The following is a 24,081-nucleotide window of genomic DNA, read 5'->3' as shown; positions in this document are numbered from 1 at the left end:
CTGCCAAAAAAACTCGCTGACCTGCCATGTCCCAGCATTGATCAGATTGGCAATTAATTCAATATAAATATTCAATTCTTAATTGCTTTCCTTGTCCATAATTAACAACCAGAATAAGCATATAAACCTCTCATTATCATATATATATATATATATATAAGCCAATCCTGGGCATCTAAATTACCGATCGAGCAACCTTCTTAGTCATCGTAGTCAATATTCCAAAACTTGCTTATTAACGCAAGCAGACATATCCCAGCATCTAATTAAATACATGGCATAAAATTAAGATTTTGTTTTCCGGTTGTCTAAACTAAGCTATAAATACAGCAGAGTTGCAGGTTCTTTCCACCATATCTAAGAAATTACAAGGATTAAGGACGAGCAAATTATAAAGCCTGCCATGATCTTCATCGTCGTCCTTGGCCTGAGCTGCTCGTGCCTTCTCTTCCCTGTGGCCAGGTTCCTGCACAAGATATGGTGGACTCCGATGCGCGTAGAGAAAGCGCTGAGATCGCAGGGAGTGAAGGGGCCTTCCTATAAGCTCCTCTACGGAACCACCAAAGAGATGATCGCCATGACCAAGGAAGCCATGAACAAGGACATGGATCTGTCTCACGACATACTCCCCAGAATGCAGCCTCACATCTACACTTGGATCAAGCTTTATGGTCAGTCAGACTACGTATATATGTGATTAATTAATTAATCTGCATTCATAATTAATGATGATTATGTGCTAATTATCGGATTGGAACATGCGATGCAGGAAACAATTTTCTCAACTGGTTTGGGCCTCAGCCGCAGCTGGTTGTGACGGAGCCGGAGCTGATCAAGGAGATACTGACCGACAAAGAGGGAGCCTACCCGAGAGGCGATATTCCGAGCTACGTGAAGAAGCTGATCGGAGAGGGGATTCTGTCGAGCAAAGGGGAAAAATGGCTGAAGCTGCGGAAGCTGGCCAACCATGCCTTCTACACGGAGAGCTTGAAGCATATGATACCCGCCATGACTGCAAGCGTCGAAGCTATGCTGCAGAGATGGCGACACCAGGACGGGAAGGAGGTAGAGATGTACGAAGAATTCAGAGTTCTGACGTCCGAGGTGATTTCGAGGACGGCATTTGGAAGCAGTTACAAGGAAGGGGAGAACATATTCGACATGTTGAAGACGCTAGCGGAACTTATTTCCCGCAAACAGTTTCAAGTTGGCCTCCCGCTAATGGGGTATACAATCGAATCACACACAGAAATCAAGAGAAGATATTGCATACATTATGTTGATATATAACTTTGTTTTGTTGACTTTAATTTCGGAACGCAGGAGATTCATGAAATCGGAGGACGACATTGAAGCGGACAAACTGGACAAGGCAATTCAAGACTCCATCAGAGATATCATAAAGAAAAGAGAAGAGCAGATGAGGCCTGGAGAAGATGATGAAAACAAATCGGGAAGTGATTTTCTAGGATCACTTATAAGGGCCAGCCACGACCCGGACCAGAAGAAGAGGGTCACCGAACAGGAAATCATAGACGAATGTAAGACATTCTACAACAGCGGACAAGACACCACCACGAGCTTGCTTTCTTGGACCGCTCTCCTCCTCGCAATCCACACCGACTGGCAAGACAAAGCCAGGACGGAGGTTCTCGAGTCGTTTGGCAGCCGGGAAAATCCGACCCCGGAAGGCGTTGCAAGATTGAAAACAGTACGCCTATTCATCATCATCATCATATATATATGGCCCAACTTAAAAATTCAAATCAAATTAATCGCTTGTGTTTTTCACAACCTACCTTTAACTTTGATCTTCTATGCATGCATATAGATGGGCATGATCATCAATGAGACCTTGAGACTGTATACCCCTGTTGTGAACGTGGGAAGAAAAGTGAAAAGGGAAGTTAGACTGGGGAAATTGCTTCTTCCACCCAACGTGGACTTGCTGATTCCACCCCTGGCGCTGCACCACGATCCCAAGATATGGGGAGAGGACGTGCATCTATTCAAGCCGGAGAGATTCGCAGAGGGAGTGGCCAAAGCCACCAATGGCAATGCCATGACGTTTCTTCCATTCGGCTACGGGCCTCGGTTCTGCGTGGGGATGAACTTCGCCACCACGGAAGCGAAGATCGCCCTCTCTATGATTCTGCAGCGTTACAAGTTCACCCTCTCGCCGTCCTACATTCACTCGCCGCTTAAGGTCCTCACCGTTCGGCCTCAACATGGAGTTCCAGTCATCCTCCAAGCACTGTGACTACTTTATTATTATTATTATGTACAATAATCGAATTCATAATCAGCAATCAGAGGGCTCATTGCTGGCTGGAGGAAGGGAGAAAGGCAGCAAGGATGTTTAATGTGTTTTGACTATTATATTCGTTCCAGCGTAATTCTATGTTTCTAGTATAAATTGGGCTTGATCTTGTTTGAAATATGATCCGGTATTAAGTGTACTGTTTAGATCTCCTCAGTAAGTTAAATGGGAATGCAAATTTGCAAAACTGTGGTGGCGCGCATGCATATATATATAGCATTAATATTATGGATTTGTTAAGCAATTAAAGTTGATATTTTAATTCCAGTCTATTTCAGCAGCAGCAATATCATCATTATTCTAAAGCCAATTTCAAAACCCTTAACATATATACAGATCTGGAATCTGATTCTAGTATAGAAAAATAGTGGTCAAACATTGTGCATCTTTTACTTATATTGGGTTCGAACAGCCGCTCCAATATAATCGATTAATTACCTCCCAAAAGCATTATCTGATTTCCCCTTGGACTCCCCGTTTTGATGCTGCTTCCCCCCCTCCTCTTGTTTTTGACGTTCATTAGCTGCTCTTTTGCCCGTCAATGGTCTGCGACCCTCTTCTTGTCTCGCGTTGGACTCCTAATTAAGAGACCACATATGGCTGGATTCACACAAGTATTTCTAGACACCATAGCATATTTAATAAGTTTGACTGAGAAAAGTGCATTGCGACACTACATCCAGGCTATGCAACAACATCACAAAACTTCCTCTTCCTCGAGCCACTAATGATTTCATTAACTCTTAATGGTTTCCACTGGTACTTCTTAATAGTTTGTTGATCTCTTTGTTAATGTTGGAAGTGAGTGTCTATGTGTGTGTGTGTGTGTGTATGGCTTTCCTTCCAAGCTTTGCTTTTCTTCCTCTAGAAGCTTGGTAGCTTTCCTTGGTCTCCAAGTTCTTCTTTGCTTGGTCTCCAAGTTCTAGCTTTGGTTGGTCCCCAAGTTCTTTTAGCCTATATATACTTCTAAGCTTCTTCAAGTGTTTAAGGGAGTAACTTGGTCCAGCTTCGGTTGTTCGTGGTTATCGTTCACTGGAGATGTTGTTTCATCCTATTGAGACAGTCACCATAGTCTGCTTGCTGCCAGTGCAGGGCGTTAACTGTCTTCAGGACAGCGCAAAGTGCGACTCGACCTGCTTCTGTTCCTACCTCCTTCACATTCCAAAAGTTTGTTCATGTTTCTTTGTCGTTCCAGCTGCGAGTGTTGCTATTCAACCGTCTTCTCTACATTGTTGTTTAGTCTGGTAACATCTGCAATCGTTCACTTGTTGTTGTTGTTTATAAGTTCGAGTTATTGCTATTTAAAAGTTTCTATTGTTGTTTATATCCGTGTTCAAGTTGTTGTGGTCAGAAGTTAAGTATTATAGTTATCGTTTCTTATACTATAGCGGGTTAGAACTGATATTCTTGTATCAGATGGGTTATTTATGTATTGGGCGGATCATTCTATTGAAGTTTTTATATATATACTCTTTGTATCCCTAACAGTTAACTCTTAACAACATCCATCATCATCTTCTTCTTCATCATCATCATCTTCTTCGACCTGACTGACCCTGGTTTCTCTTTCCTCACCACCGATCAACCCTGCTCTCGTTTTTCTCGTCGCCTAATCAACAGTAGCACCAAGTAATTAGAGTTTGTGTTTGTGAATTGAAGACGACTAGGGATAGTGATGATTCGTGTTGCATGAAAATGGTAGCACCAAGCACGAAAACATTGATTCATGTTCATGAATCAACAATGGCTTAGCCTATTTTGTGTTTGTGAATTAACGGTGGCACCAAGCAAACAGAGTTGTGACGAAGACCAGGGTCAAGGTCGCCAGCTTCGACCTCTGCCACCAACCCTACCTCATTTCTTGCAGAATCGAGACACGTGACGCCTTCTTATTGGCCTGATTAATGTGGGGCCCACGTTAGACTACACGTGTAACTCATGCAATATGTTTACTAGACCCCAAGTGTATGATTGTTACAAAATTAGAAATTGAGGGCTACAATAGATTTGAAATTAAAAGTTTAGGGACACAACAAGTTCAACTTGAAGTTGATGGGGCCAAATGACCTTTTACCCAACGTTGAGGGACATTTTTATACCTTTTGCTTTTAAATATTGTTTATAAGCAATCATGTTTTGATAGCATTTATGAGAGAATTGGATCAGAGACTTAAATTTGAATTCTCCAAACTTACAGCAATACCACTTATCATTAAACTATCATTTTTTAATTCATCATTATTTTTTCTTGATAATAGGAATAAGTAGTAGGCAATCTAAAATAACTTTTCATACCTAAAGAAAAAAAAAATAAAAAAAGGCTTTCAAGTCAACTCAAGGAATACTCTTATTTGTAGTAAAATAAAAGACACACTTAATGAATCATGCCCATACATATTCTAATATTACGGTTATTCATGAGGTAGGTTAGTTTGTGTAATGTCCCGTTCTTTCAAATCATTTGTTAACTCGAAATTTTAGGAATATATTTTTTTTTTTAGCATACACTCAACATAAATTAAATCTCAATAATCCCGATCTACCATCTCAGCATATCAACTTAAATGAATAAGTTAAGACTAGTAATATCATTAGATTAGCGGAAGCATAATCGAAACCTTGACAATACATAATCGTAATCCATTTATTCATAATATAGAATTCGTACCATCGATGTTCAACATGACATCATCAAAATAATACATCTATAGCTGAATATCTCGTACATATTAAAAGGCTTACAAAAATCTAAAATGTAACTATTAGCTACCTCTCGAGAACCTCATTTCCTTTGGCATTGTTGCTTTCACCTTGAACGTTTAAATATTCTATGGAGAAAGTTCAAATTAAATGATGAATCATCTAAGCAAGAATTCAAAAATATTTTCGTGAATATATGCAAAACCATGAATTAAACTGACACATCCCGACATGTCCCAGCCCAAAAGAATCTCACATTACACTTAACTCTAATCGAGGAAAATGCAATCTTTCTAAAGACAACACGACTACATCGATACATTAGCATAACACAATCCTAGTTAAGAGGGACAACCTCAATGCATAAATTCAAGTATCACCCCACTATCATGTCAGGCATTATGCTCTCACTCAAAAGTATTCTGAATCTCAACACAACTCTGGTCACAAGAGTCTCATATCAGCACAATTCCCGAAATCAAAGACCACCTCGGCATTAATACTATTTCTCGAAGGAACCTGGGGTGGTATCCACTCTCAGCCCCGCCACTTAAGCCAACATCCGGGGTGGTGTCCATTCTTAGCCTTACCATTTGAGTACCATAGGGTGAAGTTCGTCTCAGCCCCATTCCAAGTAGGTCACATAGTATTAATCCTTAGCATTATACAGTCTGAATCTCGGCCAAACCACAAGATCAAGCGTAAATCACGAAAGATAAATAAAAAAATATAAAGAACATGAGATTAACGTGTTCGGATCCAAAAAAGATCCTACTCACGGCAGAGGCTCTGCCTCTAGTCAATCCACTAAATATTTTTCAAATTACAACAATTTACATCGATTTATAACAAGATCACAAGAAATACAGTATTACAAAGAAAAACTAAAGAATTGAAATATAAGTACAAATCATTCAACAGCCAAGAACTATCTGTACAAACAATCTCTTTACCTCAATCTCTCACGCCTCAGGCGTATTTACAGCAGAGATTATGCAATACATGTAAATCTTACCAAAACAAGCCGATTGATCGAATGAAGGGATTCATGAGAGTGTGTCTCTTTTCATGCGTAGAAAATAGGGTTTCAGAAAGAGACAATGAGCTAATATCAATTAGGACATCAAAGAGCCCTTATATAGCAGCAAGAAATCGAATTAGGCCAAAGGGAAAATTTGCATGGGCCATAAGATTATTGGGCTTGGCTCAGTAATAAATCTTGGCCCACATTAAGAACGAAACTTGGCCCACAATATTTAATCACCACAAATATCAACAACAGATTAGATATACATATTTAAATTTCATTTAAATGTAAGTAAAATGAAAACCCAATTTTACTCATAAGAAAGAATGCAAACAAAATGTACCTGAAAAATATAAATGATAAAAATCATTCATATACATTTTGAATCACCTTATTTAATAGCACGCATCCTGAGTGCTATCACTCAAGTGCCACAACATAGGTTAACAACCCACATCTCACATGCCAATGCCGCAACACATAGCACGCATCATTTAAAATCAACATTTGAATGCATGAATTTATAATGCATGAAATTCATTGCACAGGTATAAAACAATTTGGGATGAACCTCCCACATGAAACCAATCGATCACAGGTCAAATTGTTTGTATAAACAAATCAAGTATAGGGTCAAACCCTCATAGTAAACCAAGTTTTCGGTAGAATTATTCTCCTCGAACGTAACTCAGAATGTCTCGAATAATGTGTATGGCCTCGATTTTCGTGCCAGTCTTCAAGTAATCGTATTAATACTCAACCTTGAGCCTCAACGATCCCTAGACATTATGTTCATTCGAAAGAATATCAATATCTATTTTTCTCAATTTTCTCATAAATTTTCTCTTATTTTCTACTAAAAAATTTTAAAATAAATACCTCCTTAAGTATTTTTTTCAAATATTTTTCTACCATAAATCATAAAATATTTTTCTAAAAATATTAAAAAAATTCAAAAAAATACCTCACTCCATGTGCCCTCAAGGGCCTGGGCGTTTGAACTGCGCGTGCTTTGCACGCGTTAGCTGGTCGTTTTTGCAAGCAATCATTTGCACGCCCCGGTCGTTTGAACTGTGCGTGTTGTGGACCGTACCGGCCCAATCTCGGCCTTCAACCTTATCTTCAGCCCACGACCCAATCTCAGCCAAAGCTCAATCCTAGCTCTACGTCAGCCTGTAACAGTATCATTATAGTCGCATGCTGGGTATTCCCGCGCCTGCTCGAGATCTCATCCTCATTAATGGTGGATCTCGTCCACATTAATAAGGGTCCTATCGACACCATGCTATCATTTGGGAACCTCCATTGGTGCCGGATACCCAGTCTCATCCCTTACAAACGCATGACGCATGCATACAGAATGACCTATCTTCTTATATATAACCTGGCTCTCTTCAAAGCCCAAGTATATAAGTATATTCTCTTTATAGCCTACTCATACTCTATCATTTTACTCTCTTACTCACTCTAGCGTTGGAGTGCTTCCAGGTGCCAACCGTCTCCCGATGAACCGGTCACCAGAGTCCACCCCTTGCTATTGCAAGCCCATCTCTGACCATTCCTTTGGCCAGAAAAAAATAGGGACATACCATGAAAGGCATAATAGAGAGTGAAGAAAGAGACCTTACCTCCTTTAAGCTATCGTGTTTGTTAATTTAATTATTTATCTACATATTTCTTTCAATTTGCAATGAGTAATGGCTTGTGAAATTTGTTCCTATAGCACCAAAGTTGCTATTTGGCATTAATGCATATTTGTAAGATTTTCTTTTTCTGGTCAAGTTATATTACGTATATACAGACATATTTCACAGGTGATTCGTAATTTTGAAATATAAACACTTTACTATGTAAATCTCCCACACCACGATACTTTCTGTGTGTGTTTTGTAACTGTTATCTTATTGAATTTATATAGGCACTCATTCTATTTGTTTAATTTTTTTTTTTATTAATCTAGAGTATTCTGGGCTTCACTCAACTAATACCCAGGGGAGATGGGTCTCACCCCATCCCACGACTCAAGTAAATCATAATATAATTTTCATATAGTGTCTTCAGGAGATTTCAAATCTAAGATCTCAGATATATTTACCCTGTTCTTATCACTGGAGCCACCCATGGAATTATTTGTTCACTTATTGACTTGTCATGATTAATGGTTAAAGCCATTAGGCGAAAGCTCACACCAATAGTGATCATGTCCTCTTGGGAGGAATTCATGCTTTTGTTGATCATCTTCTTAACGATGATGTATTCGTGATGACCATGATCCTGATGATCATGTTCATTACGATCTTGTCCTTGATGACCATACTTTTGATGGTTAGTCACTTGGATAATCCACTCAGACATATAACCAATGGCAATCACGCTGTTTATCACTTGTATGGGTATTAGAGTTGATTATCACCCCATTATAGTAGATGACCAGAAAGATATGGCTCATCACTAAGATGCTAATTGGCATCTTCTTCAAGAGGACGTCTGACTAAGATACGCATTGTGAGATCCATTTCTTCTACTTGTTTTTTGATAGCTTCCATCTCTTAGGGTTTTTATTGCATATCCCTAGCCAATTGTTCATATCCTTATGCTAGTAGAGCCTTACTAGATTAAGGTCTTTGAGGGTCGTATTACCTGAAAGGACTAACCTTAAGAGTTACCTCGAGTACTCTTTGTTTCCACCATTGAACTGAACTACTATCTTTCCAAAGATAAGGCCAAAAATGTCGTTGAAATCCGTAACTTGTGGGGTAGCCTCAAATGGGAAAGGTGTGATGTCATGAGTTGTTTGGTGACAATCAAAGTGTCTATCAACAAGAAAAAAAAGTTACATCCAATTGTATTAAAAAAGTTACATCCAATTGTATTAAGATAAACTCTTCGAAGCTTTAAGTCAAAGATTTCCCTAAATTTGAAAGAAATGATGGCTAGATAATAGAACAAAGGGCTTTCAAGATTCATTATACTACCTAACAGTCATTTTATAGATTAAGATGTAATAACTGTTTAAAAGGTCAAATCACCAGGCAAAAGAGGTTAATAGACCTAGCTAGTTTCCCATGATACAAGATCATGGCTCTCATGCATCAGTGCATGCCTTTCCGTCATGAATCGTTTTCTCATAACTAATAGGTAACAATTCCCACCTAGCACAATGATGTAGTTATTCCCTATGATGTCATGTTATACCTTGCTTAATAAGCAGTTGTTTCCAATTTGTTATGATGGAAGTAACCACTAGGACAAATAATCCTCTTTTGCAATGTGCCATGATAAGTAGGTAACAATTAATTATATGTCATGGCATCGATTATTGTGATTAGCACCACGTGATTAATAAAGTTTGAATAATTATTTCAATAGTTAAGACTTCATTCATGATTGTATGTAACGTCCTTAAGTGAGGGTAGGTAGGGAGCAACACTAAAAGGTGTTTGCCACTCAAATCACATGTGAAACTTGTTTGATATGTGTCTTTTATATGAAAATTTAATTTTATTATAAATTAAAATATTTAAACTTATATTAACTAAATTATTTTTTTTTACTATTTAATGTTTATCTTCTAAAAAAAATGTAAAGTCTATAACATTTATTACTATTGTTATTGACTTTAATTCATAATAAAAAATATTTTTAAAATAAGATAAAAAAATTTAAATATTTTATTTTTGCAAACCATAAAACTGTCTGCGCGTGAAGAACAGATCCTCTCAGCCGATCTTGTCCCTCTGTCTTCTTGGCAAGCCCTGCCGACAACCGTTAGAACCCTGATCCTTTCACCGATCTCTGTTTTCAGAAATATAAATATATATATATATACACACACACACACATAGATCAAACAGATATATAGCAAGCATAATTCTGAAGCCGACAAGAAATTGAATTGGAGGGAACCCATTTCTCATTGTTGAATATTCTGTTATTTTATGCGAATTTTGAATTGGAATCCCGTTTATAGATTTCTTCGTCGGATCAACCTGTGAATCGATGGTCGTAGAGGGCCGTTTGGATTTTAATCTGGGTGTTTCGTAGTGGTCGCTCCAATTTCAGCTTTGATACACGAGTTTTCGATTCATCTTCCGAAGACCTTCGTTGATGTCTGTTAATTTCGTGGAATTTTTTTGAGTGGGTTTGGGACGTAGTTTTCTTGGATGGTGAATTCAGTATAGTTCTTTGCGGAGAAAAATGTTTAGGAGGGAACGCGAGAAAGACAAGAACAAAGAGCTGAATGGCGGAGCGCTTTGTGGGCAGGTTCGAGTTCTTGTTGTTGGGGATTCAGGTATTGGACTCATTGTAGTATGTTGTTTTCTTTTGTTCGCGTAATTTCTATATATGTATTTGGATGGCAATGCTTCTATCATTGAATTGTGCACCGTGTGTTTGTGATTTACTTAATGGTGAAAGCCCAAATTGCATTAAAAAGAATGCAATACCTAAAGCCTCATAGCAACATAGAATGGATCCTGAAATTGTCAGAGGAGTTCTTGCACAGTTGTCAGGGTGCAATGGTGGAGAAATAACAGATATTGGGGAAGTTGGTCAGGGTTTTTGCCAGTGGAAATGCCTAAAGAAGGGTTACTGTTTGAGAGGCGAAGCAATCCTCACATAGTATTACGGTGTTTGATTTTGAATTGGTATAATTCATCAACAGATTCATGTTGTTTCCTATTTGACCCATGGTTGTACTTTTATATTTTCTGTAGACCTAAAAGATTAGTGGCTCCTGAAGTGTAGTGTAAGTGCAAGATTTTCACTTGCAGCTTAGGAACTGTGAGGCTTCCAATGGTTGACTAGAATGCGTCCTTCAAGATTCATTTATCTCAAGTGTTACTTGATGTTTCAGGGTAGTTCATTAGATGGAGATGACTATTAGAATCCCAGTTTTAGAGACAAGTTCATATAAATATTCAATATGTTAAAGCTGAATTAAATTTCAATTCTCCCCCTTTGTCCTTTTTGTAATAAATTCTCATAGTCTTGCTCTAATCTAATTGAGAAAGGGTCATTAGGAATTGATGATCTTTTACCAATATTTTTAAAAGGATGACTAGTTCAAGGTGCTGAACAACAAAGTTTGATTTGTAGTTCGAGATAAAGATAACAGGCAAGGTGACTTTGTTACTACTAGGAGCGTAAGCAGCTTATATCAGTGAGGACCTTAAATTGAGTTGAAATTCCAATCGTGAAGAGTAAATAAATACCAGACAAAGCTTGATATAGGTAGAGCTATGCCTGTTACTTTTCCAGCCCCAAGGAAGTTTACTTGATCCATTCCTAGCTTGTGACTCTTCTAAAATAATTAGGTGGCTCTACATGAGAACCTCCTTCTCTCCTGCCACTCTTGGTTCATTTGGTACTTAAGTGGAAGAGAAGAGTTGGGCAGCTGATATAAATCCTTGTTTTCTCTAGGGGTCTCTGGACTTATGCAGTTTATGTGACTAATGCTCCTTACACAGCTCCCATTATGCCAATTGATATTAGAGCAAGGAGGTTGCATTGCCCAGTGTCCAATAATAAACGTGAAAGAAGCAGTTCTACCAACATTGTTCATGGGATTAAGGATTTGAGACAAGTGATTGTAGAACATGGGCATGCAATCATTGAAATTCGTGATATGCTACTGTTTGCCAACTGAAACCAGAACACTTGTGTCCAACCATTCAAGGCACCGGAGAAGTTGCCCGTGGGCAATGTGTGTTAAACTGATGCAAAATCAACAAAGCAATCCTCATGCCTATAAAGAGGATGATTTTCATATGGATGATGAAGAGGAAACATATAAACAATTCCAACTGAGGGAAGGGAATAGAGAATTTCAAGAATATTGGTTAAAGGCAAATATTCCCACATTCAATAGGAATATGTATATTGAAGGCCCTTAGATTGGACCCTGAAGTTGAGATTTGTTTGAAATGATGAAGCTCCCTTAGACAAAAGGTAACAAAAACTAGTACCCTTTAGACTTAAGAGTGGTGTTGGTGTGTTCAACTCCAAAAGAATAGGTAGCATCAAGGAATGGCACCACTTGGATGTGGAAAAGGATAAGGCAACTGCCTATGGATAGGTTTTATCTCCAGATTATGTGCATTCTCTATCCCAAATGTATAAAAACTGTGTGCTAGAGGACGATTAGTTTCTGAACAATCTGCTGACTTCTCTTGCTTTCTGTCTGTAACGACTTGCATGAGTCAGATTAACAATATGTTGGAAGATACCTTAATAGGGTGAGGCCCAGTATTCGAGAGAGATCCAGACTACAAATATATTGGATTGTGAAAGAAATACATCAATCGGCATTGAAGGCAGAGTTATTAGAGAAGAATGGCAGAAAATCTGAGTATTCTCATAATTGTTCATAAATGAACTATGCCGCAAAGAACAAAAGAAAGGCTTCAAAAATAGCCAATCCAGGTCAACCAAGACAAGTTGGGGTATGAAGCACGGGATTTGGGAGTGGTAGAAATGCATGAACCAGGCAGACGACGGGATCCGTAAATTGAGAGGCATCAAAATCTTCTAATCCCTATGCACGAGCTATAATTGACAAATGTTTTAGATGTGGAAAACCAGGCTATTGTTCTAATGAATGCCCTTCATGAAAGCCAATTAATTTGGTTGAGCCACAAGAAGAATAGGATGATGGAGGACTGTGGATGATATTATTCTAAAACTTGAAGATCAAGTCATGTTATACCAGGAAATGATCAATTCAGATAACTGGACCTGCCCCCTGCCCCCCCGCGCCCCCCCCCCCCCCCCTCAAAAAAAAAAAAAGAAGAAAGAAAGAAAGGAAAAAAATGGAAAGAAAAGTGATTATCTGGGATTAACAATGTTATGATAAACAAGGGGCATCTTGACCTGGTGGTGAACCCAGTTTCCTCCCATTCTCCCACAAATAAACATAGCCTAAATGGATCTGATTTTAAGTTAGACTGCTTGTGTTCAACCTTGTTTCAGGGCAGGGTTATGGAGAAAGACATATTATCCATTTTTTTATTGGAGTGTTACTATTTTGTTTAATTTTTGGATTTTTATTTTATTGTACATCTCATTTCTTCACTATCAGATTGCAAACTTCATTTCTTTTTAATCTTCTGTTAGGAGTGGGGAAAACTTCTCTGGTTCATTTGATTGTGAAAGGTTCCTCCGTTGCTCGTCCTTCTCAAACGATTGGATGTACAGTTGATGTGAAGGCAAGACCTACATTCTTTTATGTAGGACATCTAGGTTCCTATGGCTGTATGTTGACCCTTTGTTGAATTTGTTCCTGTTTCTTTGTGTAGCACACAATTTATGGAAATTCTGGTAGCTCTTCAAATAGCATCAAAGCTGACAGTGAGAGGAATTTCTTTATTGAACTCTGGGATGTCTCAGGACATGAACGATACAAAGACTGCAGGTCTCTTTTCTACTCACAAATAAATGGTAAGATCTGAGCACCATGGTTATTTGAGAATACTTTTGGCTTCTAACTTAATATTTTGACCTTAATGGAGAAGCCCAGATTGTCAAAATCTCACATATCTCTTATTAAATTGAAAATAGAATGGTGAATTTCAACCTAATTTACATTTGATAATGCTGGTGAGTTTACGGCTTGTTTGTGTAACAGCTTGCCTCTCGGAGCCCCCGCTAGCATAGAGGATCCGTGGGGAGGGTCATCAATAGTAATGATACAGAAGCAACTTAAACCAAACCACCATTAACCTACTACAAAAATTCACACTTTCAGATAACATAACACAATAGCACCAAATTTTCTTTTTACATAACTATATATAACCCACCGAGCAAAAATACATCCTCTGAATATAACATATCAAGTCACAACCACAAAACATACATATACCCTCAAGGCACACAAGCCTAACTAGCTCTAGCAGTTCAACACAAAAATTCTCAAGACCTTTTCTTTAGGTGAGCTCTGTACACATCTATTAACAAAAGATCAGCCCCTGCTAGACTCACCCTCAACCTTATCTTTGCCTTTACCCGAAATGATGCAAAGAAAAAGAATGAGTCACAAAGCCCAGCAAGTATAACAACGAATAACAAAAGACATGATCCAATACGAATAAGCTACAATAACCCACCACAAGCAACCCAACCAGAAAGAAGAGAATAAAGGCAGTGAATCATGCCCATGCCATGCATAAAGACTCATGAGTAGTCATATTTATAAAGAAAACACACTTGAAACTCCAAGTCTTACACCCACAACAACTGACACTTGGGGCCAGATAGCTCAACTCCTAGGGCTATGCTTCCTCGGCATACAACCCTCGAGGACAATCAGCTCCCACCCAAGGTCATAATCATATCACAAGTCACAAGATCATTGGGGCCAGATAGCTCCACTCCTAGGGCTATGCTCATGAGTACATACAACCCTTGAGGACAATCAGCTCTCACCTAATGCCTTGGTTTACCCATACAACACACACAAGACAATATATATATATATGTAAGAACACGCTCATAATATGACCTTCAAACCTAACCCTCACATGGACCCAAACTTGCTTAATGCCATGCCAATGTATGCATAGTTACTTCCCAAGAACATTTAAATATGCTTTGGAACCGATAAGAAACCATTCAAAACTTGTCTTAAACCCACTTTAAGAGAAACTGTCGACAGTTGCCTCACCCGAAGGAAACGGTCAACAACTTTGGGTCTCTGGTCAACAGGCTCTGCAAACTATCGACAGTTTCCCCCCAAATAGTCAACCGATAGCAAAACAGAACCCTTTTCGACTCATGCCAAATGCAAGCCAAACCCCAAAAATGCTTACACAAGCAACCCCTTAACCAGAAATCATCATTCATTTTGGGATTAGAGAGTGAAACTAACCCTACTTTGAACTCAAAGGAGACAAACAAGATCAAACAAGAAGTATGAGAGATTTACAAAGGTTTCTACATAACCTTCAACATGAGCAATCTTTTAGGAAAACATGGGATTTTATGCTTGAATCCCCAAATACTATGAGCAAATGCTTTAGAGAGACAGGAGGGATTGGAACTTGCCTTAAGAAGCTCTTCTTGATAACCTTACTTGAAGAGATATGCTTCCAAGAAAACCTTTTACTTCTCACACCCAACAAGAGAAACTAGCAAGAAGAGAAAAAGAAGAAGAAGATGAAGAAATCTCTAGCTTCCACAACCCTTTTGGAGCACCAACAAGCAAGTGGGAAGAAGAAGAAGAGAACCCTAACCTTTCTTTGCTCTCTCCCAATTGGCCTTTCCCTTCCTCTCTCTTTCTTTGCCTTTTTCTTCCCCTTTCTCCCATGCAAATGAGCCTCTCTCTTATATTTATACACACATATCCCCATAATTACTTAAATTCCCTCATTGCATAATCACTTAAATGAAGATTTCTTATATTCAAATGTTAGCTTAGGCATTAATTAAACACCACCAACACCAAATAATATTTCATCACATACCTTGAACAATTGTGGGTCCCACTACCACTTAAGTCAAATCTTTGACTTTTCCACTTCCTTCACACATCACCTATAAATATCACATATAATCCTTCAAAAATTATTATTCCAATAAAATGATTATTCTATTTCCAGACACATCACCCAGACCCACTAACGGGTCATTACAGTTTGTTACACAAATAAGGAAGTGGTAACACCATCTAACAATCTGAAATGAGTTGGGATAACGTAATCCCATAGAAGTGGGTAAGTTTATACCAAGTCCCCCCTAAGTATTATATTATCTCATCTTCTATGGGATTTGTGACAGTTCCCCCCCCCCCCCCCCCCCCCCGCGTTCTCTCTCCCCCTCTCCCTCCCTCCCTCTCTCTCTCTCTCTCCATTAAGTTCAAGTTACACCTCATTGAAGATAAACTATACCGAACATGGGGTAGGATTAATTTAAGTTCATACCTCCATAAAACTTACAATACCAAACATAGGATAGGATTATTTAGTCCCATCACTATTTTATCCCATGCTTAACTCCATCCTATCAATATTTAATCTGGATACCAAACTGGCCTTAAATTCTGTCTGTTTACCCACCACGTTCATCGGTACTGTATTATGATTGCCTTGACAATGAAGTCTAGTCATTTAACAAGTTGATGGATGACTTTTCTTATTGTTATTAGTATTTGATTTGGTTTATGTTTTTTCTTTTTCATTTGGTTTTTTTGCCCCCCTACCAACAAAACTACTGAAAAACTAAGTACGGATTGCAAGCCAGGTCATTATGAGTTATACTTATTCAAATGCACAAGTCTAACTGCTGCAATTATTTTTCGGGCCTGGAAATCATGTGCAGGTGTAATCTTTGTACATGATCTATCTCAGAGAAGGACAAAAACAAACCTGCAGAAATGGGCTGCAGAGATTGCAGCAACTGGGACATTCTCTGCTCCTCTAGGAGCTGGAGGTCCAGGTGGTCTCCCTGTCCCTTACATTGTGATTGGTAATAAAGTAGATATTGTGGCAAAAGAGGGAACTAGGGGAAGCAGTGGCAATCTTGTTGATGCTGCTCGTCAATGGGTTGAGAAGCAGGGTTTACTTTCCTCTAGTGAGGAACTTCCATTGACTGAGAGTTTTCCTGGCAGTGGAGGTCTCATAGCGGTGAGATTTTGATACTTGATAGTTATCTATTTATTGTTTACTTGTATGCTAACTTTTTTTTTTTTATGAAGATGTGATTACAAAATTGATTTACCATATTATATGTCCTCCATGCATTTTGTGAAATAAAAGGCTCTTCTGATGCCCAAAGAAATTGAATCATTGCATTGTTTAGATGAGATTTGAAAGAAATTGATTCTCTTTATTTAGTTTTTAGAATGTGTAAGTGACCATTTTCTTTGTTTAACAGTTCTTAGAGAAGGTGTTTTGATGATAAAATGAATTACTTGATTTTAGAACCTAGGTAATGTTCCATAACTGGCAGCCAATTCTATTTTTCTGTTGCCTTGTGAAAATACAATCTAAATAATCTAGTCTTTTTGGGTTTGCCATGTTTAAGAAGAGTGTCGTTATTATTTAAACCTCATCAGAGGTGTTGATCAGATTTCTGGGTCCTGAACAATTCAGAAAGGACTTCTTTGGTTTCATTTTCTTTCCACAACTTGTTTTTATTTTTGTAGACCTAGGGTCTGCTGGAGGATACAATTTACTGTTTCCTGTTGGTCTTTCATTCTTTCAGTTTTCTTTCTTTTTTTTTAGGTAATACCATGTTTTGCCACCTCATATTTGCCAACTTGCACCGGTTTATCTTCTTTTGTATCATGAAGTACTTTCTTATGAAAAATGTAAGTCAGTTTAATCATGATTTGTTGTTGATTTGTAGCAATTTAGTCTGCTTTTATGAATATTTAGGAGAGAATCCGCTGGTCCAGATTGTCCAGGTAACAACTCAAGGACTTGTTATACTTTTGGATCTTGAACCCCTGCCTAAAATGTCTGAAAACAGGGGCAGTTGACATTTGATTGTCTTGAAGTAAAACACTTTATTTCCAGTAACTTGTTAAATAAACCTTGTCTCTTTCCTCTGTTAAGAAATTCATAGTGTTTTCAGCCGTGAAGCATAAGTCCATGTTCCTATGCTCTTTCTGTTGTTTTATATTTGAAACTTGTCTACCACAGCTTAGACTACTATATCCAATTGACTTATATAGTTACCAGTGCATTTGTTCTTTCGACATGCTCATAATGGACCTGACTGGGAGCTACCCTCTCCCCCAAACCCCCCCCCCCCAAAAAAAAAAATATATATATATATTATTAATTAATTACTTAATTAATAAAAAGCAAAGAAAAGAAGTAAGAAATAAACAATAAGAGTGAAAGGGTGAAGATATGCACGTCATGGTGCCAGCATCCTAAAACTATAAGTGTCCATTATTATTTTCACTAATTCATCAGTTGGGACCTATGTGAACTTTGGGAACTGTTTGATGTGTGCAGGCTGCTAAAGGGGCGAGATATGACAAAGAAGCTGTGATGAAATTTTTTCACAAGGTCTGTGTTCTTGATCTGTTGTGCCTCCTTTTATTAATTGTTTGTGGGACCTTCACCAAATAATACAGAGATCCTCTTTTCTCAGTTGATCAGGAGGAGATACTTTTCAGATGACTTACCCACACCAAATTCATGGTCTATCCCAGTCGAAAGAACATTGCAGCCATCACATGAAATCTCAAACGATGAAGATGAGTTGTACAATAGTACAAGGTATGTTTTGTTGAACACTATAGGGAGGGGTAGAGGTTGATTCTTTTTACAGCATCCCCTGTGCACAAAGGCTCCCTGCTTCACAAGGATTGGGGGGTGTGGGGGCGGGATTTTTTTGTATGCAACCTTACCTCTGCTTTGCAAAGTGGTTTTTTCCATAATTTGAACCTGTGCCCTTTTAGTACAAAGAAACAAGGTTGATTTTGTTTTATTAGTGCAAATCAGTTGTGGCGTATGGTTTTCTTTTTCCTATACTTGTCAACAAAGCTCCTGTCATTTGCAACAGAGAGTGAAAGCTAACTCCTTTCTTCTTCTATTGAAAGATCAAGTTACACCTGATCTGGAAGTTACTTTCTAGGAACCCCTTATTATCCATAGGCCCCTTTTTGCTGAGCTGACCGTTGGGTTAAATGACTGTCACATGGAGATGATATCATATGATACTAAGCATCACTTCAACAGTGTATGATTAGCACTTTGACCCATAAACCTTTTATTTGCTTGCAAGAGATACAACTTAATTTTCACCAGGGTTGGAATGTGGAAGAGGAAACTCATCAACTGTGTCCAAGTTGGTTGCAACCATAGTTGTTAAATCGAGATTCGAATTGAGAATCGAAATTCTTATTTTATGATTCGTGAATCGAGAATCAAATCGAATCGTAAGATTCGATACACATTCTCAATTTCAACTATAAATAATATATATCCATAGAAAATAAATAATGTGCCCACCATGATCAATTCTTTTAAATATAAATAGATAAATAAACTTCTAAATATATTTGCTAAGTTTAAAATTATACCAAAAGACAAAAGTATATTCATGTTGCCTTTAAATTCAAATTGCACCAAACCAAACCACTTTCAAAATAACAAGCTAGAAAAAAAAATTAAAAAAAAAAAAAAAAACCTACAACTATAAGGTTACTAATAAGCTCCATTGTCCATAATCTTCACTAGTTATCAATCATCTCTATCTTCAAGTTCAAGAGCATCATCATTTTCATCATCTTCTTTGTTTTCAAAGATAGCCAAATCGAACAAATATTTGATTAAAGTGCACATGCAGATGAAGTCACACGAATTGGATGAATCGGGCGAATCGTGCTATTCATACAATTCACGGTCGATTCGTCCGATTCATAGTTGATTCTAAGGGATTTTTGATTCACCCTATAAATTCGACTCGATTTCTATATGAATCGAGTCAAATCGTACGATTCGAATCGTGAATCGTACGATTCTAAGAGACTTTAGATTCACTCTATAGATTCGACTCAATTTCTATATGAATCGAGTCGAATCGTACGATTCGAATTGTGAATCGTAAGATTCTAACAACAGTGGTTGCAACCATAATGGGCATGAGAGATGCTTGCTATCCAGACTCTTTTAAGTAGTTACTAAAGCTGAAAGAATAGGGGGGGGGGGGGTGTTTATCATATTATATTTGAGTACAGATTTGCCTTGTATAGAAATTCGCCTTTATACTGATCTTAAACATGCTTCATTTGCTGCTGCGAGAATGAAGGCAAAGGAAAGAACCTCTGTAATCATATTGAACTTACCTCCAGTTTTGGTTAGATTCCAAGTTTTCTTTTCTTTGCCTTCATCTTCTAGGATTGAAGAGGTTGCTAATTGATGTTATTGATCATTTTGGTGACAATCATGGTCAAGTATGAATCTCCCCCTTGGTGTTTTAATTATTTTGGCAACCATCTTTTGAGACTACAAGGTCATAGGTTCCAAGTTGTGGAAACAACCTCTTCACAAAAGAGCAAGGGAAATAATGCATACAAAAATGACCTGCCCCCAAACACACTCACAAATTGGGGAGCCTCATGACTAGGGATGTCCTATCTGGTTTTATTTTGTTATATCTTTTTTGTTCCTTTAATTTTTGTGTTGGGGAGGAGGGGGGGTGTGGTGGGAGTGGAGGGAGAATGCTGTTTCTAAGATGTTTCTACATATTCCAACAGGTCTGTTTGAAATCAAACTAGTTGGGAATTGCTAAATGTGGCTCATCTCTCTCTCTCTCCCATTGTGGGAAGTGGACATATTTTTTTTGTGAAGGGTGTTTGAAAATTGGCCATTGGGGCTGTGGATCTTTTATTTTCTTTCAATTTACCATGAAGCAGATGGAAAATGGTAGTGGTTTTATTCTTCCTTAACAAACTTAAGGTGTAATTTCATCTTATTTACCTTTCTGCATTCGTGAGGTTGAGTTGTTAATTTGAAGTGAAGACATATGGAAACTATTATAGCCGCATAATTTCTGAGGCTTTTATGCCAGTTATTGTATGCGAAGAGAAGGCAAGTGTAAGATGTGTTCTCATCAAAATGGAGTGAAACAATTCTTGAATCTCCGGGTGGGTTCCAGTGGTTTACCCTATTGAATTGGTAACATAGTAGTCATTTGTTGAAGAGCTTTCCGCATTTCCATGGACTTTTATATGGGCATTTATCTGCAATTTATACAAACACGAAGTACTAACAAGATTCGAACTATAGTTTACCGAAGCGATGTCCTCCAATTTCCTTTCTTACCATTGTCATCAGCTGCAGCTTTCATGTCATTCTTGTTTCCAGCCTTGCCTCTTACTGGTTACTGTCATTTGCAGGTTAACTGCAGATCCCTACAAGTACAATGTCCTTCCGCCTCTTCCAGCTCAAAACAATCTGTTGCCACCTCTCACACCTTATCCTCAGCAGCCAATGTTGACACCTGACAGCTACACGATTCCACGATATGCGGTGCCCAGCTCCCAGGATATCGGCAGCGCAAGATCGAAGCGTACTAATATCAACGTCTGATGTTTTCTTGATGAAATTATACATCTTAGAAGCAGAGTGATGTAGTGGTGGTTCCAATCCTACTTGTTAGTTTGCAAGCTGTAAGATGGTTCGTTCATTCTTTGATTCATTGTGTGTTCTCTTTGAAATGTATAATGATTTGTAGATCAACATACAACAGTTCGTTTACTCTTTTGCTAGCTCTTGGATAATTTACGAAGAAGCCCATTATTTTAAGGGTTCAGTTGATTTTATTGTTGTTTTAATTTTATTTTTCTTTTAGAAAAAACAAAAACCCGATGATGTTCTCATATTCATATTTTTATTTTTATTCGATTAACTATTATCTTTTTCGTTAACAAATGAACAACTAATACTTTCTTTTTAACAACTCAATCAGCTACACCTCCTTTCCCTATCGAAAAAAAAAAAAAAAATTATCGAACTATTTTAGTCATTATACATGTGATCAATAAGGAAATTCATATCTGTCCTTAACTAAACTTATCCTAATCCTAAGGTAATCATCTCAATCTCAGTTAATATGCTTCTTAAATGTCTTGAGAGAATAGTGATTATCATGGTTGTGTATCTAACGAAGTAAATAAAATCACATCTTTGATCCCAATTGGAATTCTGGAAATGGGTAAGCAAGGAATATAGAGCCAATATGAGCAATGCAGATAGGCAACTCAACAAAACTGAACTCTATTTCTACTTGGCTCTCATTGTTCTTGGCTTCACCACCCACACCTTTCCTGACTTCCTAATTTAAGTAAAGGGTCATTTTAGGGAACACCCCCCCCCCCCCGGGTGATAGTACTCTTAACTTGTTTTGTAGGCAAACTGAGAATCTAGCTCAAAGTTCCGACGCTCCTTAAAGCCTAGTCCTCGGGCTAGTGTTGTTCACCTTTGTCTAGTGCCTTATGGACCTATACACACCGACCCTCACGCATGGATCGTGTAAGACTCCACCCAAAATATAATGTTCATGACCCTAAGAAATAATTATCAAGTGGTGCTTCTACAGTTTGAACTTTGGCTTAAATTTTTTTTTACTCTTAACACTACTTGAGCTATAACACCCCAATTTTTAAGGGCGTTAGATAACGTAAAATTTTTAGGATATATTTTTTTCCAACAGAAACTTAACACCTGAATCATCATGCTTGGGTTGTGTAAAATCATATCTTGAAAGTTTTGAGAATTATAAGAATATATGAGTATGAAGTTCTCCACATTAAAAAGATTTATAATTTTTTTCTGAAAATCATTAATATAAATGTTTTGAAATCATTAATAAATTAATTTTACTAAAAATATATTTTTCAATATTATTTTCTCCATAAATTAAAATATAAATTTTCTCAACAATAAATGTTAACATTCACGTGAATGTATTTTATAATGCTTAGGGATGTTTATAAATTGATAGTTTTAAGAAAATTCTGTATCCTCCCAAGTATTTTGAGATGAGTAATCGAGTGTTGGCATCACAAATGTTAAAATTTGCATAAAAAGCCTTTAAGTTCTTAGAGAGCTTTGACAAATGAAGATTGAGAGTTCCACATTTCTACGAGCAATCATTTGAAGACTTCCTTTGACAATGTTTGCATATAGTTGTAAATAGTTTTTGTTTAGTTTGGAGGAATGTTCTTTATTTGATAGAATAGTCTTATTTAATTTTTTGGTTTCGTTGTGATGCTTGGGAACCTAGCATAAAACTGTAGACACCTTTTGTTTTTTTTTTAATGAATTTCGTATTTACAAAAAAAAAAAAAAATTCTTGCTGGTCTATTAAGATGTTTTCGCCATCGTCATTGAAGATACCTTTATCCCTCATTTTACTCCTCCAATTTTTCTAAGTTTGTTCTTTTTTTTTTTCCTATCACATCATACTCTTACTATTTATTTTTCTTTGAAGTCTATTAATTTTTTTCTCTTTGTGCACTATGACATAAAAGTACTAAATGTAACACTTTAGGAGATTTTGGCATGTTAATTTTCAGGAATAAATTGTCAAATGAATGTCTCCACAATTAACAAAAAATAAATTTTGAAGATGAAATTTTTTTTAGGGTACGAGTGTAACACCCCAAAATTTTATTTAAATTTTTGGAGAATTAGTTTTTGAGAAAAAATTGTTAAATGGACATTTTTTATGATTTATTTGGAAATTAGGATATTAGCGTAATTTATCAAAAATATAGAATTGGATTAAAGCTGTAAGTGAGAAATAATTTTTAAGAGTTGTGGTATAAGTGTAAATTAGCAAAACTTTGGGCCAAAACAAAAAAGATAAATTGGTGGCAAAATGTTGGAAATTAGCGTGAAGGTCGCAGATTTCCGGCTGGGATTCGAAGATAAAATTTGATACTTTTTTACTCAAGTTGATATGAGTCCATGGTGGGCTTTATAGGTGGGGTTGAGACCCGATTTTGGAATGATTCATTAAGTGGATTGAAAGAAATTTGATTTTGAAATTTATATCTTAAAGTTGGGGTGAAATTAGCAAACACTCGTTGAACTTTAAAGTTGTATTTATTTATTCACTAAACTTTAAATTATAATCACTTATTTACTGAATTTTACTCAACGTCAACCATCCATAACTCGTTATAATTTCGTCAGATATTACAAATGGAAAATACTAACGAAATCCGACGTAGCAAAAGTAAATTTAACATATACTCACTAAACTTTAAAAATATAACTACTTATTCACTGAACTTTACTAAACGTCAATCATCCATCACCCCGTTATATTATCGTCTGATTTTGAAACACTCGTTACATCACCGTCTGATCTTGAAACATATTAAAAGCTTTTTGTATGCATTTGAGATCACTTACTTCTCAAATCAAAAGCCAAAAACTAAATTAATGATTCAAATTAAAAAAGCTAATGATGCAAACCAGAAGTAAAAAAAAAAAAAGTCTACTTATATTTAAGGATGTCACACAGTTTAGGAAAGCTATAAAATACCATAGGGTAGCCACGATGTGCAATT

General features: G+C 37.2%; 2 protein-coding genes across 2 annotated transcripts; both read left to right on the top strand.

The window, feature by feature from the left end:
• Positions 1 to 350: 350 nt before the first annotated feature.
• Positions 351 to 2,552, top strand: LOC127804589 (cytochrome P450 CYP749A22-like). Its single transcript, XM_052341461.1, has 4 exons — positions 351 to 671; positions 770 to 1,226; positions 1,324 to 1,711; positions 1,832 to 2,552. Exons 1-4 carry the CDS (start codon positions 404 to 406, stop codon positions 2,258 to 2,260), a joined length of 1,542 nt encoding a protein of 513 aa, XP_052197421.1. The 5' UTR covers positions 351 to 403; the 3' UTR covers positions 2,261 to 2,552.
• Positions 2,553 to 9,764: 7,212 nt separating this feature from the next.
• LOC127804741 (small GTPase LIP1-like) lies at positions 9,765 to 21,329 on the top strand. Its single transcript, XM_052341711.1, has 7 exons — positions 9,765 to 10,338; positions 13,161 to 13,252; positions 13,343 to 13,484; positions 16,362 to 16,666; positions 18,008 to 18,061; positions 18,147 to 18,274; positions 20,899 to 21,329. Exons 1-7 carry the CDS (start codon positions 10,245 to 10,247, stop codon positions 21,089 to 21,091), a joined length of 1,008 nt encoding a protein of 335 aa, XP_052197671.1. The 5' UTR covers positions 9,765 to 10,244; the 3' UTR covers positions 21,092 to 21,329.
• Positions 21,330 to 24,081: the final 2,752 nt, after the last annotated feature.

The sequence above is a fragment of the Diospyros lotus genome, chromosome 6 (assembly GCF_014633365.1).
Source record: "Diospyros lotus cultivar Yz01 chromosome 6, ASM1463336v1, whole genome shotgun sequence".
Lineage (NCBI taxonomy): Eukaryota > Viridiplantae > Streptophyta > Magnoliopsida > Ericales > Ebenaceae > Diospyros > Diospyros lotus.
This window is presented reverse-complemented; position numbering and strand designations above follow the sequence as displayed.

Excerpts from the sequence above, each read along its gene's own strand:
- LOC127804589 (XM_052341461.1), top strand. The coding sequence starts at position 404 with ATGATCTTCATCGTCGTCCTTGGCCTGAGCTGCTCGTGCCTTCTCTTC. Across the intron at positions 672-769 it reads CACTTGGATCAAGCTTTATG|GAAACAATTTTCTCAACTGG; the intron begins GTCAGTCAGACT and ends CATGCGATGCAG. Across the intron at positions 1,227-1,323 it reads GTTGGCCTCCCGCTAATGGG|GAGATTCATGAAATCGGAGG; the intron begins GTATACAATCGA and ends TTCGGAACGCAG.
- LOC127804741 (XM_052341711.1), top strand. The coding sequence starts at position 10,245 with ATGTTTAGGAGGGAACGCGAGAAAGACAAGAACAAAGAGCTGAATGGC. Across the intron at positions 13,485-16,361 it reads TTTCTACTCACAAATAAATG|GTGTAATCTTTGTACATGAT; the intron begins GTAAGATCTGAG and ends AATCATGTGCAG. Across the intron at positions 18,062-18,146 it reads TGATGAAATTTTTTCACAAG|TTGATCAGGAGGAGATACTT; the intron begins GTCTGTGTTCTT and ends CTCTTTTCTCAG.